At 41.4% G+C, this 24,752-nt stretch overlaps 1 protein-coding gene across 2 annotated transcripts in view; it reads right to left on the reverse strand.

The window, feature by feature from the left end:
- The window catches only part of TEK (TEK receptor tyrosine kinase), a 104,606-nt gene that overhangs the window by 51,505 nt on the left and 28,349 nt on the right, over positions 1–24,752 (reverse strand). For both annotated transcript variants that reach the window (XM_061425107.1, XM_061425108.1), the window contains 2 exons: positions 6,728–7,039; positions 88–198 (listed from right to left, as the gene is read on the reverse strand). In XM_061425107.1, the coding sequence (XP_061281091.1) occupies positions 88–198; positions 6,728–7,039 (423 nt within the window). The remainder of the gene's footprint in view (positions 1–87; positions 199–6,727; positions 7,040–24,752) is intronic.

A 24,752-nucleotide genomic window follows, 5' to 3' on the forward strand; every position in this document is an offset into this window, starting at 1 on the left:
ACTGGCATGAGATAATGACCCAATATTGCTTGGCTGTCTGATGCCTTACACAACAGTGCGGGAATGAAACAAAACATATGGACTCACCATTTTTGTAAATCACTGCGTCTTCTTCTTTAATCAATACCTTTTTGAAAGATATGTTCACATTATCTCCCCTGTCCACAGTCATAGTTAAAGTAGCTGGTAGAAAGGAAGCTATTAAAAGAGAGAGAAAAAAGCCAAATGAGAAAATGAGGTTACATAGCTTCTCCAGGAACAACTGAAACTTGAATCAGAGGATGAGATCCGGGACTTGGCAGGAGTCAGGGGATTTTCATGTTAGCTTAGAGAGCTACCCTGTGAAGGCACACGATGCCTCTGCACTATGCTCAAAAGCACCTGGGCTTTAGGTACATCTTCTTGCTTTCCTTAGTACCTGCCAACCCAGGCATGGCACTCTGCAAGACTCCCACAGAGATGCTGTGGGGCAGATGGTGATGAATGTGGACCCAGAGGGAGAATGGTATAGATCAAAGAGCACTGTGAGCACTGGAACGAGACAGTCCTGGGCTTAAGGTCACCCTCTGCCAATTTCTGAACCTCTTTGACCCCGTTACTTCACCTCTGAACACCTCAGCTTCCTCATCTGTAATTTGGAAGTACAAGTATTTGCCTTAAACAGTTGTTAGGAACATTAAAGGGCTTCCAAGGTGGCGTAGTGGTAAAGTCTGCCTGCCAATGCAGCAGATGTGGGTTCAATCCCTAGGTTGGGAAGATCCCCTGGAGGAGGAAATGGCTACCCACTCCAGTATTCTAGTCTGGAAAATTCCATGAACAGAGGAGCCTGGAGGGCTACAGTTCATGGGGTTGCAAAAGAGTCAGACATGACGAAGAGACTAAACAGCGACTAAACAACAACAAACATGAACATTAAATGATGTATGTCAAAGCCCTGGGTGCTTAGAAGAGGTCAGGATCCTTCCCAAACATAAATGAAGGCCACGCTGCTGTGCTGACATGTGCGGTGTGGCCACGAGTGCTGGGGAAGGCAGACAGGGGACCCCAGGGGCCACTTTCCAGGGCTCCCTGTCTCCTGACTAGAAGCTTCATTTCGCAACCTCACCCAAGTGTCTCGTACTCTCTGCGACATGCCCTTCAGTTCCTGTGAGAATTTTTGTGACCATTTCATGCTGTTGTTCCTTTCTCTGTGGTTTGTTTATATTTTCTGCTCCTTTGTGTGAAGATTGTTTAGCTAACCGTGGGACTTCTCACTCAGCATTGTATTCTGAAAGGGAACCGAGATTCCCCCTTCGGCTCAACTCCAGTGTGGTTGTTCTTTCTGCCCGTTCTGTGGTTCTTTATTATTTCAGACTTTGTGCCTTTTAAGCTCCCTGTTTTGTGAGGATCTGAACACAGTCACACGGCAGTGTTCTCCTGCCGCGCAGCCTGCCACCTTCTGCCTTCATGGCTCTAGGCTGACGGATCTTTGCTGAGGACTAATGAGGGGCATCCACAAGCCAACCTTGCAACTTGGGCTTCCTGATGACACCAGAATCTGGCTCAAACTTTACACATAGTCGGATAATCATGTGACTTGACTGGATCATGAAAACAATAAGCTCCTATGAACCAGGCATTGTTCTAAGAACCTTGCACATATTTAATTTTCATAATATCTCCAGGAGATAGGTACTACAATTATCCTAATTTTATAAATGAGGAAATCAAGGTACAGAGAGGTTAAGAATTCTCTTCAAGATTACACAGCAAGTTCACGGGACAGCCAGGATTTGAAGCAGGTAGTTCGGTTCCAGAGGCCTCTCCTAGGACTTTTTTTTTTTTTTTTAAAGAAGTATTTATTTATTCTTTATCTTTGGATCACATTGCATGACATGTGGGATCTTAGTTCCTTGACCAGGGATCAAACCTGCACCCCCTGCGTTAGCAATGTGGAGTCTTAACCACTGAACTTCAAGGAAGTGCCCAACATTTTATTTTTAAAATGAAATTACTGATGCCTACATTAGAAGATGACTTGCTCGGGACCATTTGGATTGGTTAATTAACTCAAAGACCTTACCCAAGAATATAATTCACTTATTTCTTAAGGAGTGGAGAAGAAACTATAAGGTAGTAAAATGACATTATTACTCTTAGTGTTTATTTATCATTAAATTGAAGGAGACAACTGAAACTTAGCTCAATTATTTTTCATCTATGGGAAACATCTTTCATTTTATGTCCATTATTATTTTGAGTAATTACCTAACAGCCCTATGAAGACAAGATATCCACGTCTATCATGTGGGTGGTGGAGTTAAGGGTGACTAAGCCCCTTCTTGAAGGCCTCCTGACCATGAGTAAGTGTGAAAGTTGAGACACACACTTAAGACCTCCAGCCTTGTTCCAGACATCAGCCCTTCAGAATCATCCTCCCCTAGGCGCATGTCCTTACTTCTCCCTTCCAGCCATTCAGAACTGTGCTCAGTGCTACAAACAGACCACGTGATCACTCACATCCACTTCTTCCCTTCTCTTCCCTTTCCCTGTGTTTCACCAAGTCCTACTTATTCAGCAGTCTCCATTGAGACATCACTTTTTCCAAGGGCCTTCCAGAATCCTAGAATCCAGGTTCAGTTCAGTTCAGTTCAGTTCAGTTCAGTTACTCAGTCATGTCTGACTCTTTGCAACCCCATGAACCACAGCATGCCAGGCCTCCCTGTCCATCACCAACTCCCGGAGTCTACCCAAACCCATGTCCATTGAGTCAGTGATGCCATCCAACCATCTCATGCTCTGTCGTCCCCTTCTCCTCCTGCCCTCAATCTTTCCCAGCATCAGTGTCTTTTCAAATGAGTCAGCTCTTCGCATCAGGTGGCCAAAGTACTGGAGTTTCAGCTTCAACATCAGTCCTTCCAATGAACACCCAGGACTCCTTTGAGTGTACATTGGAAGTACTGGAGTTTCAGCTTCAACATCAGTCCTTCCAATGATCGCCTTTAGGAAGAACTGGTTGGATCTCCTTGCCGTCCAAGGGACTCTCAAGAGTCTTCTCCAACACCACAGTTTAAAAGCATCAATTCTTCGGCGCTCAGCTTTCTTCACAGTCCAACTCTCACATCCAGGAATCCAGGTTAACTGCCCTAGTACTGTCTTCCCACATGCTCTGCCCTTCCCAATTACAGCCTCACGCAAAGTGTATCTCTCCTACTGGACTGGGCATTCCAGGAGGGCAGGCTCATGGTGGTTTTGGAAGGCAGTGCAGGGTGGTGGTTAGGGCCTTGGTTCTGGGATCTGGCCACGGTACATCTTCCCAGGTCTAATAAAGGGAACCAGGTATGTAAATGCTTCTAAGTTACAATGCTTATCTATTAATAGAAAATCATAATGGTTCTCATCAGATATGCATCTGCTAATGATTCAATTACACAGCAATGTGTATAAAAAGTTGCTAGGGAGATGTTAGGCACATAGTATTTAAGAAATGTTAACATCAATGAGCCTCCCATGTGTGGCTCAAATAGAGGCTTAAGGATACTTGTGGAAAGAATACATAAAAGAATCTGATTTCCAATTTTTCTATTTTCTTTTCTATTTTTAACATGTTCATTTGAGTTATTCAGATACAAATGGCAAATCTGTCAACTTCATAAATCATGTTTGGGAAACTGCAAGTTCTTAAAGCTATTTCTCAAATGAAAATAGGAAGAAAAATAACATAGCTGTCCTCTGATAGAACACTCTGAAACAGATTTTTAGATGTGAAAGTGTTTCAAACTTCATTTATACTTCCCTACCCGCAAATGCAATTTTCAGGGAGGTTTGAACAAACTGCTTTTGACTTTTTCAGATGATGCCATTGATAGAACAAACAAAAAAAATCCTTCTGCCATTCGGCTATTTGGACTACGTGAGCCAATTTAAGCCGTGTTTTGCCACATCTCAAATGGATTTTCCACTTCCTCCCCAGATACACGAGTCAGCAGCAAGCAGGAATATAGTTGTGTTTATCCTATCCTCCTGTGTCCCTAGGCAGGCGCTCCTGAGTTCCCAAGAAGTTTTAGTAGTGAATTAATAGTGTCATGAAGACATAGTGTTGGAGGTTTTCTTGACTCACCATAAAAGATATCACTTTCCTTGCAACATATTTCAGCCATTGGATGGTCAAAGAAAATCAGTTCAACAGCCTGATATGATGTTATTCAAATACAGGAGAGAACATACTACCTATTTTTCTATTTTGTCTAAACCTCCACAATTATGTCGACAGCTGATATTAAAATCTTCCATAATTGAATGGGAAAAGTAACAGTTCCACTAAATTATTGCTCATTCCAAGGCACTAAATAATGATAATTATTGAACATCTAATGTAAGCCAGATAATGCTAGTGGTTTCATTTGATCCTCAAACGTATGTGGTAAAGTCTCTATCTCCATTTATTTTTCAAATGAACAAACTACGATTTCAGTTAAGTAACTTGCGCTGGGTTATACCAGCACTTGCAGAGCTAGGCTCAAACCCATGTCTGGCTGACCTTCACCCCCATGTCTCTGTGCTCTAGGTTGCTTTTTGGGGTTTCCATTAGAGTTGTCCTACTTTACAAAACAAGTGCTCAGACTGGGGGAGGGCTGTTAACCTTAAGTGAGAGTGATATGGAAAGGGTAGTACAGTACAGGCTCTGAAGCCAGACTGCTTGGCATCAAATCCCTTTCCCACCACTTACAAATGGCTATTGTTATTATTATGTAAATCGTTCTGCAATATCTCACTTTACACGGGCTTTCAGGAACATAGCTACTATGTAAATCGAATCTTACACTCATGGGAGCTGGCTTCTCGCATGTACCATCTTATTCTTATTTAAAACCCAAGACACTTTTGAAGATATACCCATTTCACAGATGATTAAAAATGAGACCAATAGAAGTTGAATAACTCGCTAAGGTCATACAACTGGTAAGTAGTAGAAAAATAATTAAACTCAGGTGAATGTGAGTCTAAAAAACCACTTTCTCCCCACTGTTTGTCACTATCTATGCCTGCCTTAGCCTCATTTAACTGAATTTAAACTATCCTTACCAGTGCTGACCTGGACTCTCACTTTGGAGGGATCATTATAATTGTTTTTAGACTCCCAATGTTTTGGTTTAATACGCTCTATGGTTTCCTATTTATACATTTCCAAGACAGCCCAGAAAAGGCATTTCACATTTCATTGCTGTGAGGCCACTGGGGCACAAATCTCAGATCATCTTTGTTCAGAATGTGGACACATCCGCAGAAGGACATAACTCTTAATACAAGTCAAATCCCAGATGCCACATTTGAAAAATAACAGTCGACTTCAGCCATGATAGCTTTGGCACACCTCACATCCCTTTGTTCAACCTCTCTTCCCTCACTGGAGGGCTGCATTCCTGGGAATTTCTGTTGTGCATTTTTCCCACTCGCCTGGTGTCACTTAAAGGTGAATGTTAGGGTTTTGCTAAGAAAGCCTTTTCCCTCATTTTTGATGAATAATGGTTTTATCACTTTGATCTTAAAATCTTGCTGCCTTAGGGCAGAACAGAGTCATTAAACGATGTTTACAATGACATCTCCTCCAACTGCCATGAGTTTGGTGGACTGGCCCAAAGATACAACTTGTACTCACTTCCATTTTTCTCTGGTTGCCCCACTTCCACCACATCACTGCTTTGTGAGGCATAGCAAGGAGTAACACTCTTCCTTTTTTATATAATCAAATTTATTTATTTTCAATTGAAGGATAATTGCTCTACAGCATTTTGGTTGGTTTCTGTCAAACATCAACGTGGATCAGCCATAAGAAGGCTCTCGACATCCTCCGTCTCAACTGCTAAAATTAAACCACTATTTAACAAGAATGGCAGCCTATAAAAAGGGTCCCAATTCTTCATCCCCCCTTGTAACCAAACTCTTGGCTGTTTAACTGTGTAGTGCCCCCCATCTGGACTTTAGCTCGACTCTTTGACTTGCTTTGGATAATAAAATGAGACAAAAGTGAGGGCATACAGTACTGAGGCTAGGTTTCAAGAAACCCTGTATGTTTCCACTTGCTGTCTTGTACCCTGCCGTCTCCGTGAGAATATACCTAGGTTAGCTTGTTAACAGATTAACAGTCAACTGGAACAGAGCCAAGGAAGCCCAAGCAACGCCAGCCTGATAAACCTACAGCCAGCCAACATCCATACACTTGAGAAAGCCACCCAATCAAGACCAGCAGAGCCACTGCATCAAGCCAGCTGACTTAAACACACAACCTTGGACTGTTGATTGTAGTATGCCACTGTGATTTCAGCTGTGTGTTACACATAATTACTGTGTCAATAGATAACTAATACACCAAGTAACCAATTAAACTGAGCTGGCAGTGGACAGCTGTCTTCATTGATATGAATCATATTATATACATGTAACATGTCCAGGTCTCCGTGAGGACCATGGAGTCCTCAGTAGAACATGTGATGTGTATTTTCATTTCATTTCATGAGCTAGGCACAATGTCTAGTGAAAGGAGTGTATATGAGGGAGCTGGACTGGATTAGCTCTTATCACTAATGCTCTGTACACTAGAGACAGTAACTCTTGGAAAGAGGCAGACAAGGTCTTCAAACTCCACACTCAGAGGGCTCGTGCCCAGCCTGAGTGAGCAGCTGCCAAGACAAGAGGCAGGTGTGTGTCTCAGTAGACCTCATCTGCTCACAACTAAGAGGCATGTTACCTTGTTGGCGCATCTTCATGGTCCGTATCCTTATTGCCTGTCCTCGAACTCGCCCTTCACAGAAATAAGCACCATTGATTTTACTAGCCTTTTCTCTCTTCCAAACAACTTTTTTAGCCCATTCTCTGGTCGCGTCTTGAGTCACTTCCAGTGGATCCTGGTGCTGGTTCATTAAGGCTTCAAAGTCCCTTCCGATGGTGATGGGCTCATGGGGACGCCATCCAGAGGCAATGCAAGTGAGGGATGTCTCAGCATCAGATACAAGAGGTAGGGAATTGATCAGGATCAGGTCCATGGCACCGTCCACTGTTGCTAAAAGGAAGGAGGGAACATAATGTATAAGGAAGGTTATTAACATGGCCCCACAGGATAAGGTGGTTTCACAAAGCTTTGTCTAAGAATAACTGTGTGAACAGTCTTTCTAAAATTCTACTCTGACCATATGCTTATCTTCCATTGGACGAAATCTGAAACTCTTATGGCATCAAAACTCCTTGTCACCTAGACCCTGCTAACCACTCTTACCCCACCGCACTGTAATGGACTGTTACTCATTCTCCATTCCCCAAACAAGCTGTGCACAAGGTATCTTTACCACTGCAGTGCCTGAGACATAGTTAAATATTCAGTAAGTGTTGAGACAGATTCAGGATAATGGCTTTATCATTTTTATTATCAACTATCATTAATAATTACTATTTATGCTATTTATGATAATTATTAATCAATTAGTGATACTGTGGTTCTATCCCAATAACTGGGGCTTCCCAGGTGGGCTAGTGGTGAAGAACCTGCTTGCCAATGCAGGAGACGTAAGAGACAATGGTTAAATCCTTGAGAAAACCAGTGGGAAGATCCACTGGAGGAGGGCATGGCAACCCACTCCAGTTTTCTTGCCTGGAGAATCCCATGGACAGACAGTCCACAGGAGGGCTGCAGTCTATAGGGTTGCAAAGAGTCAGACATGACTGAAGAGACTTGGCACACATCCCAGCAGTAAAGTATTCTAAAGAAGTATGTCAATTACATACACCATATGCTAACTTTATAGACTCTCATCATTAGCAAGGTATTGTCTGATTCCATAATAAATTCTACAAGGTGAAGGGGAATGGAGTGAACTTTGCATTTCCCCCTGAGCCTCATCTTTGACAAATGTAGACAGTGTATTAAGAAGCAGAGATACCACTTTGCCAACAAAGGTCTGTATAGTCAAAACTATGGTTTTTCCAGTAGTCATGTATGGATGTGGGCTGGACCATAAAGAAGGCTGAGTGCCAAAGAATTGATGCTTTTGAACTGTGGTATTGGAGAAGACTCTTGAGAGTCCCTTTGACAGCAAAAAGATCACACCAGTCAATCCTAAAGGAAATCAGTCCTGAATATTCATTGGAAGTTAAAGCTGAAACTCCAATATTTTGGCTACCTGATGTAAAGAGCCAACTCATTAGAAAAGACCTGATGCTGGGAAAGATTGAAAGCAGGAGAAGAAAGGGATGGCAGAGGACAACAAGATGGTTGGATGGCATCACTGACTCGATGGACATGAGTTTGAGCAAGCTCCAAGAGATGGAAGGACAGGGAAGCCTGGCGTGCTGCCGTCCATGGGGTCACAAAGATTCAGACACGACTGACTGACTGAACGATGACAAAGACCTGTCTTGCAGGATTCTTGTAAAGATTAAATGAAATAAAGTACATAAACTTCCAAGAACGGTGTCTGTAATATATGGGGTACTCAATGATGATTATTTCATTTCTCTTTATTCTGTTTTCTGAACACCTCATCCCAAACCTCAAATCTCCCCAAATGTAAAAACAAAATTCTACCTGACTTTCAAAATAGTGATAACGCGCATTCACAAAAAGAAAACCCTCTCATTTTACTTTCTTGCTCTCCTTCTTCCTCTTTCCCTCTCCCTTTCTATTCTCATTTCCAAAGTTTCTAAGATAAGCCAATGGAATCTTGCCTAGTCTCTCTTCTTGGTGAATGTGGAAACACCAGGGATGGAGGATGTTTTTTGGCTCCAGTGATGATTGATTCTCAAGTCTATATAAAATGATCAGGAGACTAGACAGGTCAAACACATCAGCTTACAAGGGTCTAGTGGAGTCCCAGAGATCTTTGTGTAGATGGAAAGGGATTCAAGTAGGTTATGTGTTATCTCATTTAATAGTCATCAAATTCTCCCAACAACCCCAGGAGGTATGTGCCTACTACCTCATTTTCAAATATAAAGAAATGAGGGTGCAAAAGATTGAGTAGCTTATTCCAGGTCAGAGCTGGAATTCAAATTCTCACTGGTCTTTCAATTCCTTAGCTGTACTGCGGCCTTTTGTACCCCAAAGCCTTTGGACGTGGTGACCGCTGTGCCTGGAATGCTTTTTTCACTCTCTACAAGGCTAACTTTCCTCATCCTTTGGGGTCTGAACTTAATGCCTATCTCTTGGAGGTCTTCTTTACCTATCTTATCTATACTATCTACACACTCTCATCCCACTACCCACAGTACAGCCTTCTATTTGTTTCCTTCATAAAGATTACCAAAATCTGGGATTATTTTACTTGGTCTCTCTTTTCCTAGATGATAAGACTTAATGAGCATCTGTTGGATAAATGGATGAATGGACAGATGGACAAATTTTATACCTGATCTGACTTATTCAATCTCACCAATTCACTTGGTTCCCACTTTCAGAAAAATTAGGTTAAAAAGGAAAGTTTTCTTCTATTTATAATAGCCAAGACATGGAAATAATCTAAATGTCCATTGACAGATGAATGGATAAAGAAGATATGATATATATATATACACACACACACACACACACCATGGACTATTAATTAACCATAACAATGAAATACTGCCATTTATAGCAACAGCAGTGGACCTAGAGATTATCATCCTAAGCGAAGTAAACCAGAAAGACAAATACCACATAATACCACTTATAGGTGGAATCTATAATACAACACAAATGAAGCTATCTCTGAAATAGAAACAGACTCACAGATGTAGGGAACAGACTTGTGGTTGCCAAGGGGGAGAGGGGCAGGGGAGGGATGAAGTGGGACACTGCGGTTAGCAGACGCAAGCTAACACACATAGGATGGATACACAACAAGGTCCTATGGTACAGCACAGGGAACTATACTCAGCACTTCATGATAAACCATAATGGGAAAGAAATGAAAAAGAACATATAGATGTATAACTGGATCATTTTGCTATATGGCAAAATTAACACAATGCTGTAAATCAACCATGTTTCATTTTTTTTTTAAAAATTATTGAAAGTGCTCTTCTGAGTCTAAACGGACTCCTTGCCCACATTTAAAAGACTGTTTTGAAAAAAAGGAAAAAGACCCTTTTGATAATTACTGAGCTCATGGGGGTGGGGAAGTAGATGTTATGTTTTTACAAAATACCATAGAAAGGTGGTCAATCATTGCTGAGGATTTGGAGTAGCTATTCATCTACAAGACCTACTCATGCCAAGTTCTGTGCCTGCCATGAAGTCCTCATATAATTTTCAATGGAGTTTGCCAACGTTTGATATATGCAGTGATGTTTTAAGGATGATTCTACTAGGAGATACATTTTAATCTGACTCTCTAGGAAGAATTTCAAAGTCAAGTCTTAACGTAAGTAGGAGTTGGTGCTGTAATTTTTTTCTTGTAAGGTTAACTCAACACACTGAGGGTAGAAAACTTGACTAGAATGGATTGTCCAAGCCTGACCCTCAAGCATCTATCTTGCTTCTAGCCTCATTGGTTTAAGATTTCAAGAGAGGGAACAGAGGTTAGGATAAGAAAAGTATCACAAGAGAGGATGAGCTAGCAAACCTAGGAGGGGAATTGCAGCCTCCAAAATAACACCAGGGAACAGCTGCCCTTCCACACGCACACATAGCCCTGCTCCCAGCAAGTGCCACCTCTTCTCCCACACTCACTCATTCCAGATTTGCTCCCAGAGAGAGTCCTCAGGAGGAAAGAAGCACAGTAATTCTTTCAGCTCCAATGAGATCCTGGCTCATTTCTAGGGCCAGTTGAATGCTTTGCCAAAATCAAGGGCTCTGCTCTGAACTCACCAAACTGGGTCAGCACGGGCCATGGTTTATTTAATGACTTTAGGAAATAATAGAAAAGGCAGCTGATTTGAAAAGACAACCACACTGCATCTGCAAATCGTTTCTAGGTATGGGTCTAGTTTCTTTTTCCTTTTGCTCCTCCCGGCTCTCTCCCATTACTTTCAGAAAGGGAAAGAAAGGGAAATTGTATACACTGAGAGTCTGGATTTGACTATACATTGCTACCCTTCTTCAGCATGTCAGTTACAGGAAGCTCTCTTCCACCTGTGATTCTCTGTCCTTTGTACTGCCATTTACCATAAAATAGCAGAAGAAATGTGTATATGAGCTTTAGATATGGGAAGAAGTACTTACCAGGTTGCTGGAATGAATTTTAAAAATCATCTGTCTTTCTTAAAATAAGAACCTATATTTTTTCTTGTTTGTATAGATCTAGAGAATTTCAGGAAGGTGATTCATGAAGCTAAAAATAAGGGTGACCCATTGGGGAAAATGCGGTCACTGGGGGACAATGATGCAAAGAAAACTTTTCACTGTACACTTAATGCAGACTGACTTTTGAACCATTTGAACATTACCTACATGCCAAAAAATAAATGTAAAAATGTAAATGTTTTTTCTTGTCCCTAAAAATGGTGCATCTGGAAGGGAATCAAGAACCAGAGAAATATATATGTCTCTCATCATTTATTCCTACACACAGCCAAATCTTTTTGAATTACATCCAAATAATGCATTTTCTTTCCTTCTCAACTTCGGACTGGTGAGAGGAAATGTGATGTCATTCTATAGCACTGAAAAAAAAAATTGATTAAAATAAAATTTAAGTAAAGGGAGAAGGAGAGTGGCCAAACTTCACTTTCAAAGAGAAAAGAGAAGCTGAGGCCCCACTGCCACAAGTACAGTTGCAGCCTGCGGCCTCTTGAAAGGGTTCTGCCACTGGCCCCATGAAAGGTGTAACTGCCACTGCATGACTGGTGCCATCAAGAATCTACTGCCACTGGTACTTTCCTGAGAATAACCGCCAACAGACAGAGCCCCCCGGGCTCACACGGATGTTCGTACCCACACCAACACCTTTTCTTCTACCACAAACTATCCTCTCCAAGTCCGCTTGGAGCCTGGCTTTGGGTGGTTTCACCACAATCTCAGCCTGAAGTCGTCTGATCAAATTCATTAATTAGTTCAACTTACTCTACTAATAGCAAGGCTAAGAGACTTCCCTGGTGGGTCAGTGGCTAAGACTCTGTGCTCCCAATGCAGGGCGCCCAACTTTGATCCTTGGTCAGGGAACTAGAACCCACATGCTGCCAAAAAAAAAAAGACTCCTCATTCTCATTCTGAAACAACAAAGATTGAAGATCCCTCATGCTACAACTGAGACCTGGCACAGCCAAAATAAAAATAAATAATTTAAAAACAAACAAAAAAAAATCAAGGCTAAGAGTCTGCTAATAAGTAAGGTGTGTATGGAATTTCATACATCTTACATGTTTTGGGGATTGACACTATTTTCCCTCAGCAAAGATTTTGCAAATACTTTTCAATATTTGCATAAAAGTGTGTCATGTTTGTAAGGAAATACTTGCTGCCATAACTGGGTGCCTGCTGAGTTAACAAATATTGTTCATCACAGTTGAAGCCCAGCAGTATCTTAGAATGTTGTTCTGTTCATTATATGTTCTGTGTGTTGTACTGAACGCCTTTAACCTTCTGCAGTAAAATTTTCTCACTAAATTTCATTGTGGTAAACACAAAATGCTGCTTAAATTTAGTTTCTGCATATAGATTTTCGTGTATTCAGTATTGCTTTTGCAAAAATAAAATAGAATCACTTAAGGACAAATAAAAATAAGAGAAATACCCTAAGAAAGAACTTAGAAAATGGACCAGGTGTGGCTGACAGGGAACAAAAATAAAATGGATCTAGGCAGTCAATGGCACCCCACTCCAGTACTCTTGCCTGGAAAATCCCATGGATGGAGGAGCCTGGTGGGCTAGAGTCCATGCGGTCGCTAAGAGTTGGACACAACTGAGCAACTTTACTGTCACTTTTCACGTTCATGCATTGGAGAAGGAAATGGCAACCCACTCCAGTGTTCTTGCCTGGAGAATCCCAGGGATGGGGGAGCCTGGTGGGCTGCCGTGTATGGGGTCACACAGAGTCGGACTGAAGTGACTTAGCAGCAGCAGCAGGCAGTCAAAACGTAACTGGTTTTCATAAGTCTTTCTTAGGAAACCCACAAAATAAAACCCATATAAGGACTTCTGATTCTGCTAAGGTCCTCCCTAGAAAAGCCCCTATGGAGAAGGCAATGGCACCCCACTCCAGTACTCTTGCCTGGAAAATCCCATGGATGGAGGAGCCTGGTGGGCTGCAGTCCATGGGGTCGATAAAGGTCGGAGATGACTGAGCGACTTCACTTTCCCTTTTCTCTTTCATGCATTGGAGAAGGAAATGGCAACCCACTCCAGTGTTCTTGCCTGGAGAATCCAGGGACGGGGAGCCTGGTGGGCTTCTGTCTATGGGGTCACACAGAGTCGGACACGACTGAAGCGACTTAGCAGCAGCAGCAGCAGCAAAGCCCCTAATGAGAAGCTTGGACGACAGCAAATCATCCAAAACTTGTGGCTGGCCTGCAAGGACTGTCCAGCTCACTTACTAGTCACCCAACTGTAGCTTCTTAAGTGTTTCTGGTTTGTAAAGCTTGCGAACAACAAAGCTTCCCTTTTGCTTCAGGATAACCTTGATTCTTTTCTGAGATTGATTTCTAATTTAGGATGACACTTCGAATAATGACCCACTATCAAAGACATGGAAAATAATCTTTCTTTAAAAACATTCATAGAAAGGATTATGGACTTAAATCTACACCCATATCGAAGAACTATACTGAATTAGAAAAGAGTGACAAAGTCATGCTTTTAAAACTGTATTTCAAGGAGTTGTTATTTCTCATTTTCTAAGGAAGGTATTCCAGAACTTTCTGAGAGAGGTGGAGGTGAAATCAAGAGAGTGCATTCCAGGCACTCCCACATATGTATACGCTCACTGATCAGCTCAACTTTTGTCTGTTTTACATTTGAGCTCCACATAAGTTTTCATTTGGGAAAAAAAAGAACTTTCTTAAATAAAATGTATAAAACCTCAAAGGTCATCACATTACAGATGAAGAAAATGAAAAGGTTAAACATGAATATCAATGAAAATACATTTCCCCGCCTCACAAGGTACTGACTCCAAATAGTCTGCTGTCCCACATACAAGTTCATCACAGCAGAGTCGATTGTTGATTAATGCAGTTCCCGTGTCTTTGAAGCACTTGCCAGCTAAGAGCAAAAGAACATTAAATTATTGCATAGTGAGGCTATTCCCTTGTGCTTCTTCTTACCTCAGAATTGTGGTTTTGGGTGGAGTCTCACTGACATGTGTTTGGAATAGGATACCATGTCTGCAGAACAACTGTCCATATGTTTTCTTGGAAGTGTGGTATTGACTATGCTTCAATTTTTTCCAGAGTCTCCTTGGTTGCCTCACCTTTGTAACTCCTTCCAAGCAGCAGATATATTAAAATTCTAAATATTTAAAATGGCAAGGAGCACTAACTTAGCCAAAGTATTTTTGAAATCGGGCAATTGGCAATGAATGAAAAGGTCTTGGCCCAAAGTTCAAGGCCCTGGCAATGAACCAAAGAAGCAAAGAGAACCCCAAAGCTATCCAGGATTAGTTGGTGGAATTGTTTGGATTTTAGTTTAGGTATTTTTAAGGGTGTCCAGAAAAGAATACTTTTCTTCAGCTTTAAAAAAATACTCTAAGTTATTTATATATCTATTCATCCATTTACTAATTTACTGAGTACTTCCCAAGTGCTAAGGTACTGCACTTGACCCTAGGACACAATAATTACTAAAACAGATCTGATCTTAACTCATATGTAAATAGACAAATGTGGAAGACAGACATGCAAACCAATCACATAAATAAATGTAACACTGGAACCATGACAGGTACATGAGAGAGAATTATATTATTATACTCTGGGATAGCATAATAGTGAACTTAGCCAAACTTGGCTGGTGTGGAGGAATGGTTTATAAATCAGCTAAGGCTCCCTGAGGAAGTGACATTTGGCCTGATGGAGAGTTGGAATTACCAGGACAAAGCAAAAAAAATACAAGAAACCAGTCAGGAAAGTTTTCCCCCAAAGGGAAACCACTGAGCAGGATTCTGAAGAATGGATACATGTTTAATAGGACTCACCACTAGAATATTCTTTCTTAAATCTATCCTAAGTGAAAGTGAAAGTGTTAGTGGCTCAGTTGTGTCCAACCCTTTGCGACCCCGTGGACTGTAGCCTGTCAAACTTCTCTGTCCATGGGATTCTTCAGGCAAGAATACTGTAGTGGGTTGCCATTCCCTTCTCCAGGGTATCTTCCTGACCCAAGCATCGAACCCAAGTCTCCCGCATTGCAGGCAGATTCTTCACCATCTGAGCCACCAGGGAAGCCCTAAAGCAGACATTCATTTCTTTATCCTGAATTCCAAGACCTTCTGGCACCATTTCTATGTAGCAACTCTATGTTAAAGTATTTTTAGCATCTTCTCTGCCTTTTTGTGTCTCCTGAAGAAATCCAGTTCCCAGGCAGTTTCCAATACATTAATCTTTTTTCTTTGTTTCCAGTATCCTTTCATGTATGTAGTAAGTCTGAGCAATAACTTCATCCTCATGGCTCCTTCCAAGAAGATACTGGGCAATTAATGAGAAGATACCAAAATGCACAAGGCTGGACATAACCAAAGGAAGTTGCTAGCTTTTTAACTGCATAGTTGGGAGTTAGACAAGGACATCCTTGATATGCGTAGGCTGTGTCTAACAACAAACTGTTTTCACTCAGGAGTTTTGCCAAAGAGCATGGCGGTTTCCCACCCTTGCCTCCCAGACAGAGAGGATCCTTGTCTGCCTGCTGGAGGAAATGGCATCTCTCCCCACCTGTGAACACCAGGAATTTTCCATTCAGGATAAATATCACAAATTCTAGTTAGACCATTAGAATTTGCACCAGTTTGTAAGCAAGTCTTTATTTTATACAGGGAATAGACAGAGCGTCCACACAGTGAAACTTCACAAAACACACACTTACATGCAAACTCCATTCTGAAAGTTGGGGCTGCAGGAGGCATGGCACCATCAAACCTAGGATTGTTTAAACTGGAAAAGACTTTAGAGATTGCCTGGTGCAAGCCTCGCATGTTATAAAGGGTAAACTGAGACCCTTGGAAAACAGACAGATTGGTAGTCATTCAAAGGCTAATGGCAAAGCCAGCCCTCAAGTACGAATTTCTCTCCAGGGCCCTTTCTGTCACCCTAGGGTAGTGGGGTAAAAGGACAAATCTTTAATGTGAGGGAATTTGGAATATTTATGAATTTGACAGGATGGTACCTCAAGAATTGTGAAACTTAGTAGAAACTGGGCTAGAGGAGGAAAGACACCAAGGAGAGGCAACCAAAATGCTGGGAAGGGCACAGGACAGAGAGTGGGAATTACCAGAATAAGGTTTGCCCACCACAACTTCCCCCAAAACTTACAGTGCTGCTTTATACTCTTTTCTATTATTTCACCCTGAGGGAGGGATGCTCTGTAATTGAATCATATTTATCCACTGCTAGAAAATTTATCTGGCGTGAGAGGAATCCATCTTTGGAGCCAGGACACCTTCCCTTTCTGGGCTCTTCCTCTGCTTCAATCACCTGCCAAGTTCCCTTCTTCCCTTCTGCTGCCAAAAGATGTGCACAAACGTGCAGACCCACTCCCACAACCAACTATTTCTATCGTCCAAGACAGAATTCAACAAACTCTTTAACTCCTAAGTGTCCTGTTCTCCAGGTTCCAATAAAGAAGGCAATTTGGGTTGATTTGCTTGCATAATAAAGAGAATAATCAAGAATAGCTTAAAGTGATGACCCACTGAGAACTATCAGAAGAGCAAAGCAAAGAAATGAGTCTATAATGGAAGAAGTTCAGAATCATGACCATTTCTAAGAAGAGACTGACAAAGAAAGGGGGCTAGCATTCTCAGCAGGCTTCAGATGATAACATGTTGGGAAGAAATCAAACTTTGTTTATTACAGACCATGTAACAGATACTGTGCCAGGTGCCTTACAAACTTTGTGCACTTGAATTCATGAAGGAAGGCATTTACATTCCATTCTATAGGTTAAAAAAAAAATCCTCAGATTTTCTGTAACATGCCCAGTGACACAGAAGTAGAAAGATAGAATCTGAACCCATATCTAAGTTGCATTACCAGTCATGATGCTTCACTCTAAGCACCATGAGAAAAGTCTGCTTTGCCTATTGTCCACCATTGTATCTCTAACAATTAGCAAGTACCCTGATATAAACAAGCTATTCAATAAGCACTGATGGAGGACTACACGGATAAATAAATGAATAAGTGGGGCTGGCTTTTGGTGAGTGAATTTATTCAATAAGAATTTACTTAATAAGTACTATGAGCTGGGCTTTCAGTAGGTGAAGAAAAGAACAAAATATGGTTTCTGCCTTTAAGAAGCTTACAGTCTGGTCATCCAAAGTCACTACTATATGCAAATCCATAAAGGAAAACACTAAGATTTCAATATAGAAAATGTCAAAAACTTATATAAAATTATCAGCCAACTACAGTAGATTGAAAAATAATGGTCATAATAATTTCTATTTCTTTCCATTGAGAAGTGAATCTAACTTCTCTACCTTTTGACTCTCAGCTTGGCCGTGAGACTAGGCTTGGTCAGTGGAACATTAGCAAATGTGACAGACACGAACAGAGGCTTTCGATCTGCTTTTCCCCTAGACTAGCTGCTTCCTGCTTCTCTGTGGGATCCTGAGATCACCCTGAGGTAAAGTTCAGACTAATCTACTGGAGGGTGAAAGACCAAGTGAAAAAGTCAATAAATCAGTAGCAATTCACAGAGGAAGAAACACAAATTGCCAACTCTAGGGAACAAATGGTCACAATATTTTACATTTCCTTGGGAATGCACTTATGGGAGGGACGTGCTTGCAATACCTATAAAGTTACATGAAAGCCAACCCTAATTCATCACTTATTATATGTCACTTATTCCATGTGTGTAACGTGGAATACTGGAAAGGAAACGGCAACTCCAGTACTCTTGCCTGGCAAGACGGAGGACCCGGTGGGCTAAAGTCCATGGGGTCGCAAAGAGTAGCACATGACTCAGTGACCAAACAACACCAATATGTAGTAACTTAATCCTCATAGAATCTTATGGAGTATGTACTATGATTATCTTTATTTTACAGAAAAGGAGACTAAGACAAAAAGAAGTTAAATATATATCATTGTCACACAGGTGATCAATGGTAGAACGGAGATTCAAATTTAGGCAGACTGATTTTAAAAGTCACTCTTTTAACAATTAAATTATACTCATATTACACCAGTTGATATAAAAAATCTATCTCCTAACAATTCAGTGAAGAAGGTTTAGTTTTTTCAATGGTAGTATTGGAACAATTGGACATCCATATGAAACAAAGACCTAAACTAAAACCTCCTACCTTATACAAAAATTAAATGAAAGTGGAAAGATATAAAACTTTTGGGATATGAAAGAAAAATCTTCATGATGTTGGATCTAGGAGGTGAGCTGTTAGCTAGGACACCACAAGTATGATCTATGAAGAAAAAATTGATAAATCTGACTTAACCAACATTTCAAACTCTGATTTGTGAAAGACACTATTAATATTAAAATACAAACTACAGATTGGGAGAAAATATCTGCAAATCACATATATGACAAACAACTTACACCCAAAATATATTTTAAAACACTCAAAACTTAAGAGCAAAACAACTGCTCTCAAAACAATTCAATATTTTTAATGGGCAAAAGATCTGAAACACTTCACCATAGAAGATATGTGGATGGCAAATAAGTACCCAGAAAGATGGTCAATATCATTATCTACCAGGCAAATGCCAAACAAAACAATGTGAGATACCACTACACACCTATTAGAAAGGCTAAAAAAAAAAAAAAAAGAGCCCCCAAACAAACAAACAAATCCTGATAATATCAAGTTAAGTTAAGTATACATTTACTACATCACCCAGCAATCCCACTACTACATATTTAGCCTACAGAAAACTGATGTTCATGCAGTGAATGTTTTTCCAGGCAAGAGTACTGGAGTAGGGTGCCACTGCCTTCTCCGTTATGAAGTAAAGTGAAGTGAAAGTCATTCAGTTGTGTCCGACACTTTGCGACCCCATGGACTGTAGTCCATGGAATTCTCCAGGCCAGAATACTGGAGTGGGTAGCCTTTCCCTTCTCCAGGGGATCTTCCCGACCCAGGGATCGAACCCAGGTCTCCCACATTGCAGGTGGATTTTTACCAGCTGAGCCACAAGGGAAGTCCTAGCAGCTCCATTTATTCATAATCACCCCAAACTGAGAAACCCAAATGTCCTCCAATAGACAAAAGCATGAACAGCTGTGGTACATCCAAACAATGAAAATAATACTCAGTGATAAAAAGGGATAAACTATTAATACTTGCAACAATATGGCATTATGCTGAGCAATAGAGACCAATATAAAAAGGTTACACACTGTATGGATGCATTTATATAACCTTCTGGGACAGGTGAGCCTATAAAGATAGAGAGCAGATGAGTGATTGCCAGGGATTAGGAGTGGGACAGTTATGACCACAAAGAAGTGGCACAGAAACTCTTTCAGGGGGTGCAGGAATTGCTTTCTCTGTATTCTAATGTGCCAGCAGTTGCAGGAACCTATATATGCATTAAAACTCATAAAGCTGGAACTTGCCTGGTAGTCCAGTGGCTAAGATGCTGAGCTCCCTGTGCAGGGGGCCCTGGTTCAATTCCTGGTCAGAGAACTGGATTTCACATGCCACAACTAAGAGTTTGCATGTGTTTAGTCTCTCAGTCGTGTCCGACTCTTTGCAACCCCATGGACTGTACGTAGCCCAGCAGGCTCCTCTGTCCAGGGGGATTCTCCAGGCAAGAATACTGGAGTGGGATGCCATGCCCTCGATCTTCTCAACCCAGGGATCAAACCCAGGTTTCCTGCTTTGCAGGCAGATTCTTTACCTTCTGAGCTACAAGGGAAGAGTTTACCTACCACAACTAAAAAGATCGTGAGTGCCACAACTAAGACCTGGGGCAGCCAGACAAATAAATATTAGAAAAAAACCTCATAAAGCTGCACACACACCAAAATTAACTGTATGTTAATTTTTAAATTATTTGGCAAAACCAATACAATATTGTAAAGTTTAAAAATAAAATTAAAAAATAAATAAATAATAATTTTAAAATTATGATAAACCTTCTTAATTACCAGAACAAATATGTAGATAGGAGATATTTCCTGCAGTCTCAACTGGAAACACAAAGATTATGCACAGGAACATGGGTAAATAAATGATGATTCATTCATTTGGTTGAAGACTGTAAGTTTGCATGGAATTATATCCTTGATTTATTAAGTGAAGAAAACAAGATGCAGAACATTTTTGCACAAATATTGAGAAAATCCTAGAAATCATACACCAAGCTGGTAACAGTGGTACTTCTGACTGATGAAATTGCCAGGCTTAGGGGTCAGGGGTGGGGTGAGGAGGAAAGCAGATGTCCACTTATTGTCTTACTTATTTAGCATTGCATTTCTTTTGTCATTTTAAAGATTTTTATTTAGAACAAAAACACACATAACTAACCAATCCAATGGCAGTGTTCTACTTAATTACTGACACACTTCTCCTTACTTAGACAGTGAGCTCACAGAAGAAAAGACTTCTGTTTTGTTTCTCTCCAGTTCCTAGCACTAAGCACTCTGTTTGACAGAATGTGTGTATTTTTAATATATTTAAGTTGAATTTGAAGAATTCAATAGTAATTAAAAGTAGTACATCTTTTTTTTTCTTTTTGGAATTTTAAGTCCAAGAATGCTCCTTTGATTAAGTTTTGCTATAAATTTTCTTGAAAAGATCTTTGTTTACTGAGTTTTTAAAAATTAGTTTTTATTGTAGTATAGTTTATTTACAGTGTTGTGTTGGCTTCAAATGTATAGAAAAGTGAAGCATATACATATATCTATATATGATTATATATACATATATACGGAGAAGGCAATGGCACCCCACTCCAGTACTCTTGCCTGGAAAATCCCATGGATGGAGGAGCCTGGTAGGCTGCAGTCCATGGGGTCGCTGAGGGTCGGACATGACTGAGCGACTTCACTTTCACTTTTCACTTTCATGCATTGGAGAAGGAAATGGCGACCCACTCCAGTGTTCTTGCCTGGAGAATCCCAGGGACGGGGGAGCCTGGTGGGCTTCCATCTATGGGGTCGCACAGAGTCAGACACGACTGAAGCAACTTAGCAGCAGCAGCAGCACATGTATGGTGGTGGTTTAGTCAGCTAAGTCATGTCCAACTCCTGTGACCCCATGGCTGTAGCCTGCCAGGCTCCTCTGTCCATGGGATCCTCCAGGCAAAAATACTTTAGTGGGTTGCCATTTCCTTCTCCATCTCCTGCATTGCAGGCAAATTGTTTACTGACTGAATTACCTAGACTCCTCTATATTCATATGTGTTATACATATATGTATATCAACTTTGGATTCTTTTCCCATGTAAGTCATTAAAGAATATTGAGTCAAGTTCTCTGTGTTATACAGTAGGTTCTTATTAGCTATTTATTTTATATATAGTCAAAGAGGTACATCGTAAACCAAGGTGACAATTTTGTGAATTGCTAATTGCAGGGCACCATCAACAAGATAGTGGAGTTGTTAAGACTTTTGGTCTTGAAGTTCTGTTTCATTTCCATCATCTGTAAAATGGGAAAATAACATCTAAATCATTGACTTTTGTGTAAAGGATTATTAGTATTAGCATGGCACGAAGCCAGTGTGTTCAAGTGAATCTGTACGAAACTATAGTAGTCTGTGTTAGCCCCAGAGGAAGGGATTTTTTTTTTTTTAATTTTAAGTCATCTTGGAGCTAAGTTACCCACAGAATGACGAACAGCTAATGGCTTTGTTCCCTGCTGTGTGACCACCCTCCCGCACACTTCAAACCCACATGAGCAGGAAACAGGCCGATCATGAGCTAAGGAAGATTCCCTGTGTTTCCTTTCAAAATCCTTTGATTCTTGTCCCCTTTCTTATAGGAATGACCTTAAGAGGAAACCAAATCTCTGCCCATGCAAATGACTCTGGAAAAGCAGTTCCACAACCAGCTTGCTGGTGTGGAGGGAGCCCTGGAGAGATCAGGGTGCTACTCAGGGATGGACACAAACTGTTGCTCCATGGGCGTCTGCCAGCTGACCCTCAGGAAGACCACTGACCTACCCAAAAGCCTCCCCATTGTGTCCCTGGACCAGAGAATCCTCCCTGACATTTTCCCCCTCATCTTTAAAAGTGAGTATGTGAAAGTGAATGTACAGTCCATTAAAAGTACAGTTCCTATACTTGGTTTCACTTTAAAGCAGGACAGTAGCTCTGCATTCTGAAGTATCAGCCCCCATAGGCTCATTGATGGGGTCACAACCTTAACTCAGTAGTTAAAGAGGGCTCAGGGACCCTCTAGCCTCATTTAATTTAGTTTAGAAATTCCTTTATTACAGTTCTCGAATTCACTGGCCTTTGGACGTTACCTGAGTTATTCCTGTGATTGGAAGTCTCCTATTTGGGAATCAGCTTGTGTGGTCATCTTCCCTCTTCTCCATCAAAAAAAAATTTTATTGCATACTTCCAAACTATAGATGCATTTGTCAGGTAGAATTCCAAAGATAAAATTTATGTCAGTTTTTCCCCTCTTAAACTGCAAGCCTGAACATCTCAAGAGGTACTAATCTATGTGTCTTTGTTAAGAGGGGCTTCCTGACAACCCTGAGTATCATAGTCAGTGTCACTTTCTTGGGCCTCTGCCAGGCCCTACATTTATGCCAGCGACAGTGACATCTTTCCAAACCTGTCGGGAGCTCTTCTCAAGGAATCACCCTTGGAATCTTTGCATGAGACTTCCTTCGATGATTCTTTTATTCCCACGTCACCTGGTGAACACTTGCTTAGGCTCCAAGGCTTGACCCAAGTTCTCACACACCCTGGGGAACCTTCCAGGTAGCCCAGGGCAGGGACTGTATCCCAGGGACTGCATAGGTGAGGTACCGAGTAGGCATGGCGATGTGATGGGCCCTGATCCTACATACAGCAGCTGCCTGGGAGTTTATCACTCAGGAAAACAGCTCCTCCTTTTTCTTCCCAAGAAGACAACCTAAGATCTACTTAGACTCTTCTGGCAGCAAGGAGACAGAGCCCGTTACTTGAAGGAAAGCAGTTCAAAAACATGACAGCTAAGAGGCAAATTCATTGCGTGTTTGAGTTGGATACCCTGGGCACGGGCTGGATCCATTTTCACGTCAAATTTAACACAGAATGTAAAGTATCACAGGGTCTCACTTTCTCTGGACAGGACAGGGTTTGGTTTTTGCGCCCTTCGCCAGCTGCTCTCCAACCCCCTCCACTCAGCTCTAGGGTCATGGGGGCTACCTGTGTCCCATTGGGTTCAGCCACTAGGGGCTCCAGAAGACAGGAGGGTAGAAGGGGAAGATGGTCCCTCCTCACTGAGCCACCTACAGACTGCAGCTCGGTGGGGAGCCTTCTTCTGCCACTGCTCGATTTAGGTCCAAGAACCAGCCCTTCCCCTCTGCCTTCAGGCCTACACTTGTTTCAAGCACCACTCATGTTTCAGCCATTCCCTTTATGTAAATGAAATTTTGTGCTGATGTCTGAGAACTAAATCGGGTGAGCAAGGCTTTGTGCGTTTTGGCGGGAGACAGGATTCCAGCTTGGTACCTACTTCTTGACTCTTGAAGCAGACACTTGGGCACCTCCCTAGCACTGCTATTTCTTGAAGGGGCACAGTTTCCAAATCACTGCTATCAAGTATTTGCTACCTGTTTCTCAACTGCAGTGTGTCAATTATGTACAGACAATTCCTAAAATGATTAGTTGTAATATCAGAACTATAGTTTATTAACTACTTACCACCTTTCAGATACTTTAAATCCATTGTGTTACTTCATTTTCACAATGACTATGAATTAGTCATTTATATCTCATATCACAGATGAGGAAACTGACTTAGACAAAACAACGGTGATGACTAAATGAGATCTTAAACATCCGGGACAGCGTTAGAACTCACGACTTCCTTTTCCCTGACAGAGAGGTTAGCACAGTAGGTCCCTCATGTGTGCTCCTTGACTGCATATCCATTTGCCTTAGTACCTTAGTAGAAAAATCTAAGTCTGCACATCTTAAAGAGCAGTGTTCTGTTAAATCTAATCTCCCATTCATCCTCCTTGCCAAAACTCAGCAAGTGGCCATGGCCTCAGCCCAGAGATTATAGCCTGACCCATGCTACGGAAGACTCCATTTCCGTTTTCACAGGGATCTCACCAACTCCTAGGGCTTCAGTTATCATCTGTTCCAAACCTAGATCTCTAGTTCCAACCTCTTCCCCGCTATTAAACTTATTATAGTAAGGCCTCCTGCTCACCTCTGTAGGCGTCTCAACTGTGATACATCTAGAATGAACTCAGCATCTTCTCCTCTCTTCGCCTTCTCTCTCTTCTTATCTCTTAAACCTCTACCTTTCTAATTACAGATGCTTGAAAACTCTGAGTTATTGTCAACAACCATCTCCCCATCACTGTTTGTATCCAATCACCATATTCTGCCCCTCCTAGTTCTGTCTTATCTCTCACATTCAACTCCTTTTCACACCTTCATTGTCACTCACTTGAACTGCACAATCTTAGTGCCCTTGTCTCTTTAGCCCCAAACGCTCCACAGGCTTTCCTT

Source organism: Bos javanicus, chromosome 8 (assembly GCF_032452875.1).
Source record: "Bos javanicus breed banteng chromosome 8, ARS-OSU_banteng_1.0, whole genome shotgun sequence".
NCBI classification, from domain to species: Eukaryota; Metazoa; Chordata; class Mammalia; order Artiodactyla; family Bovidae; genus Bos; species Bos javanicus.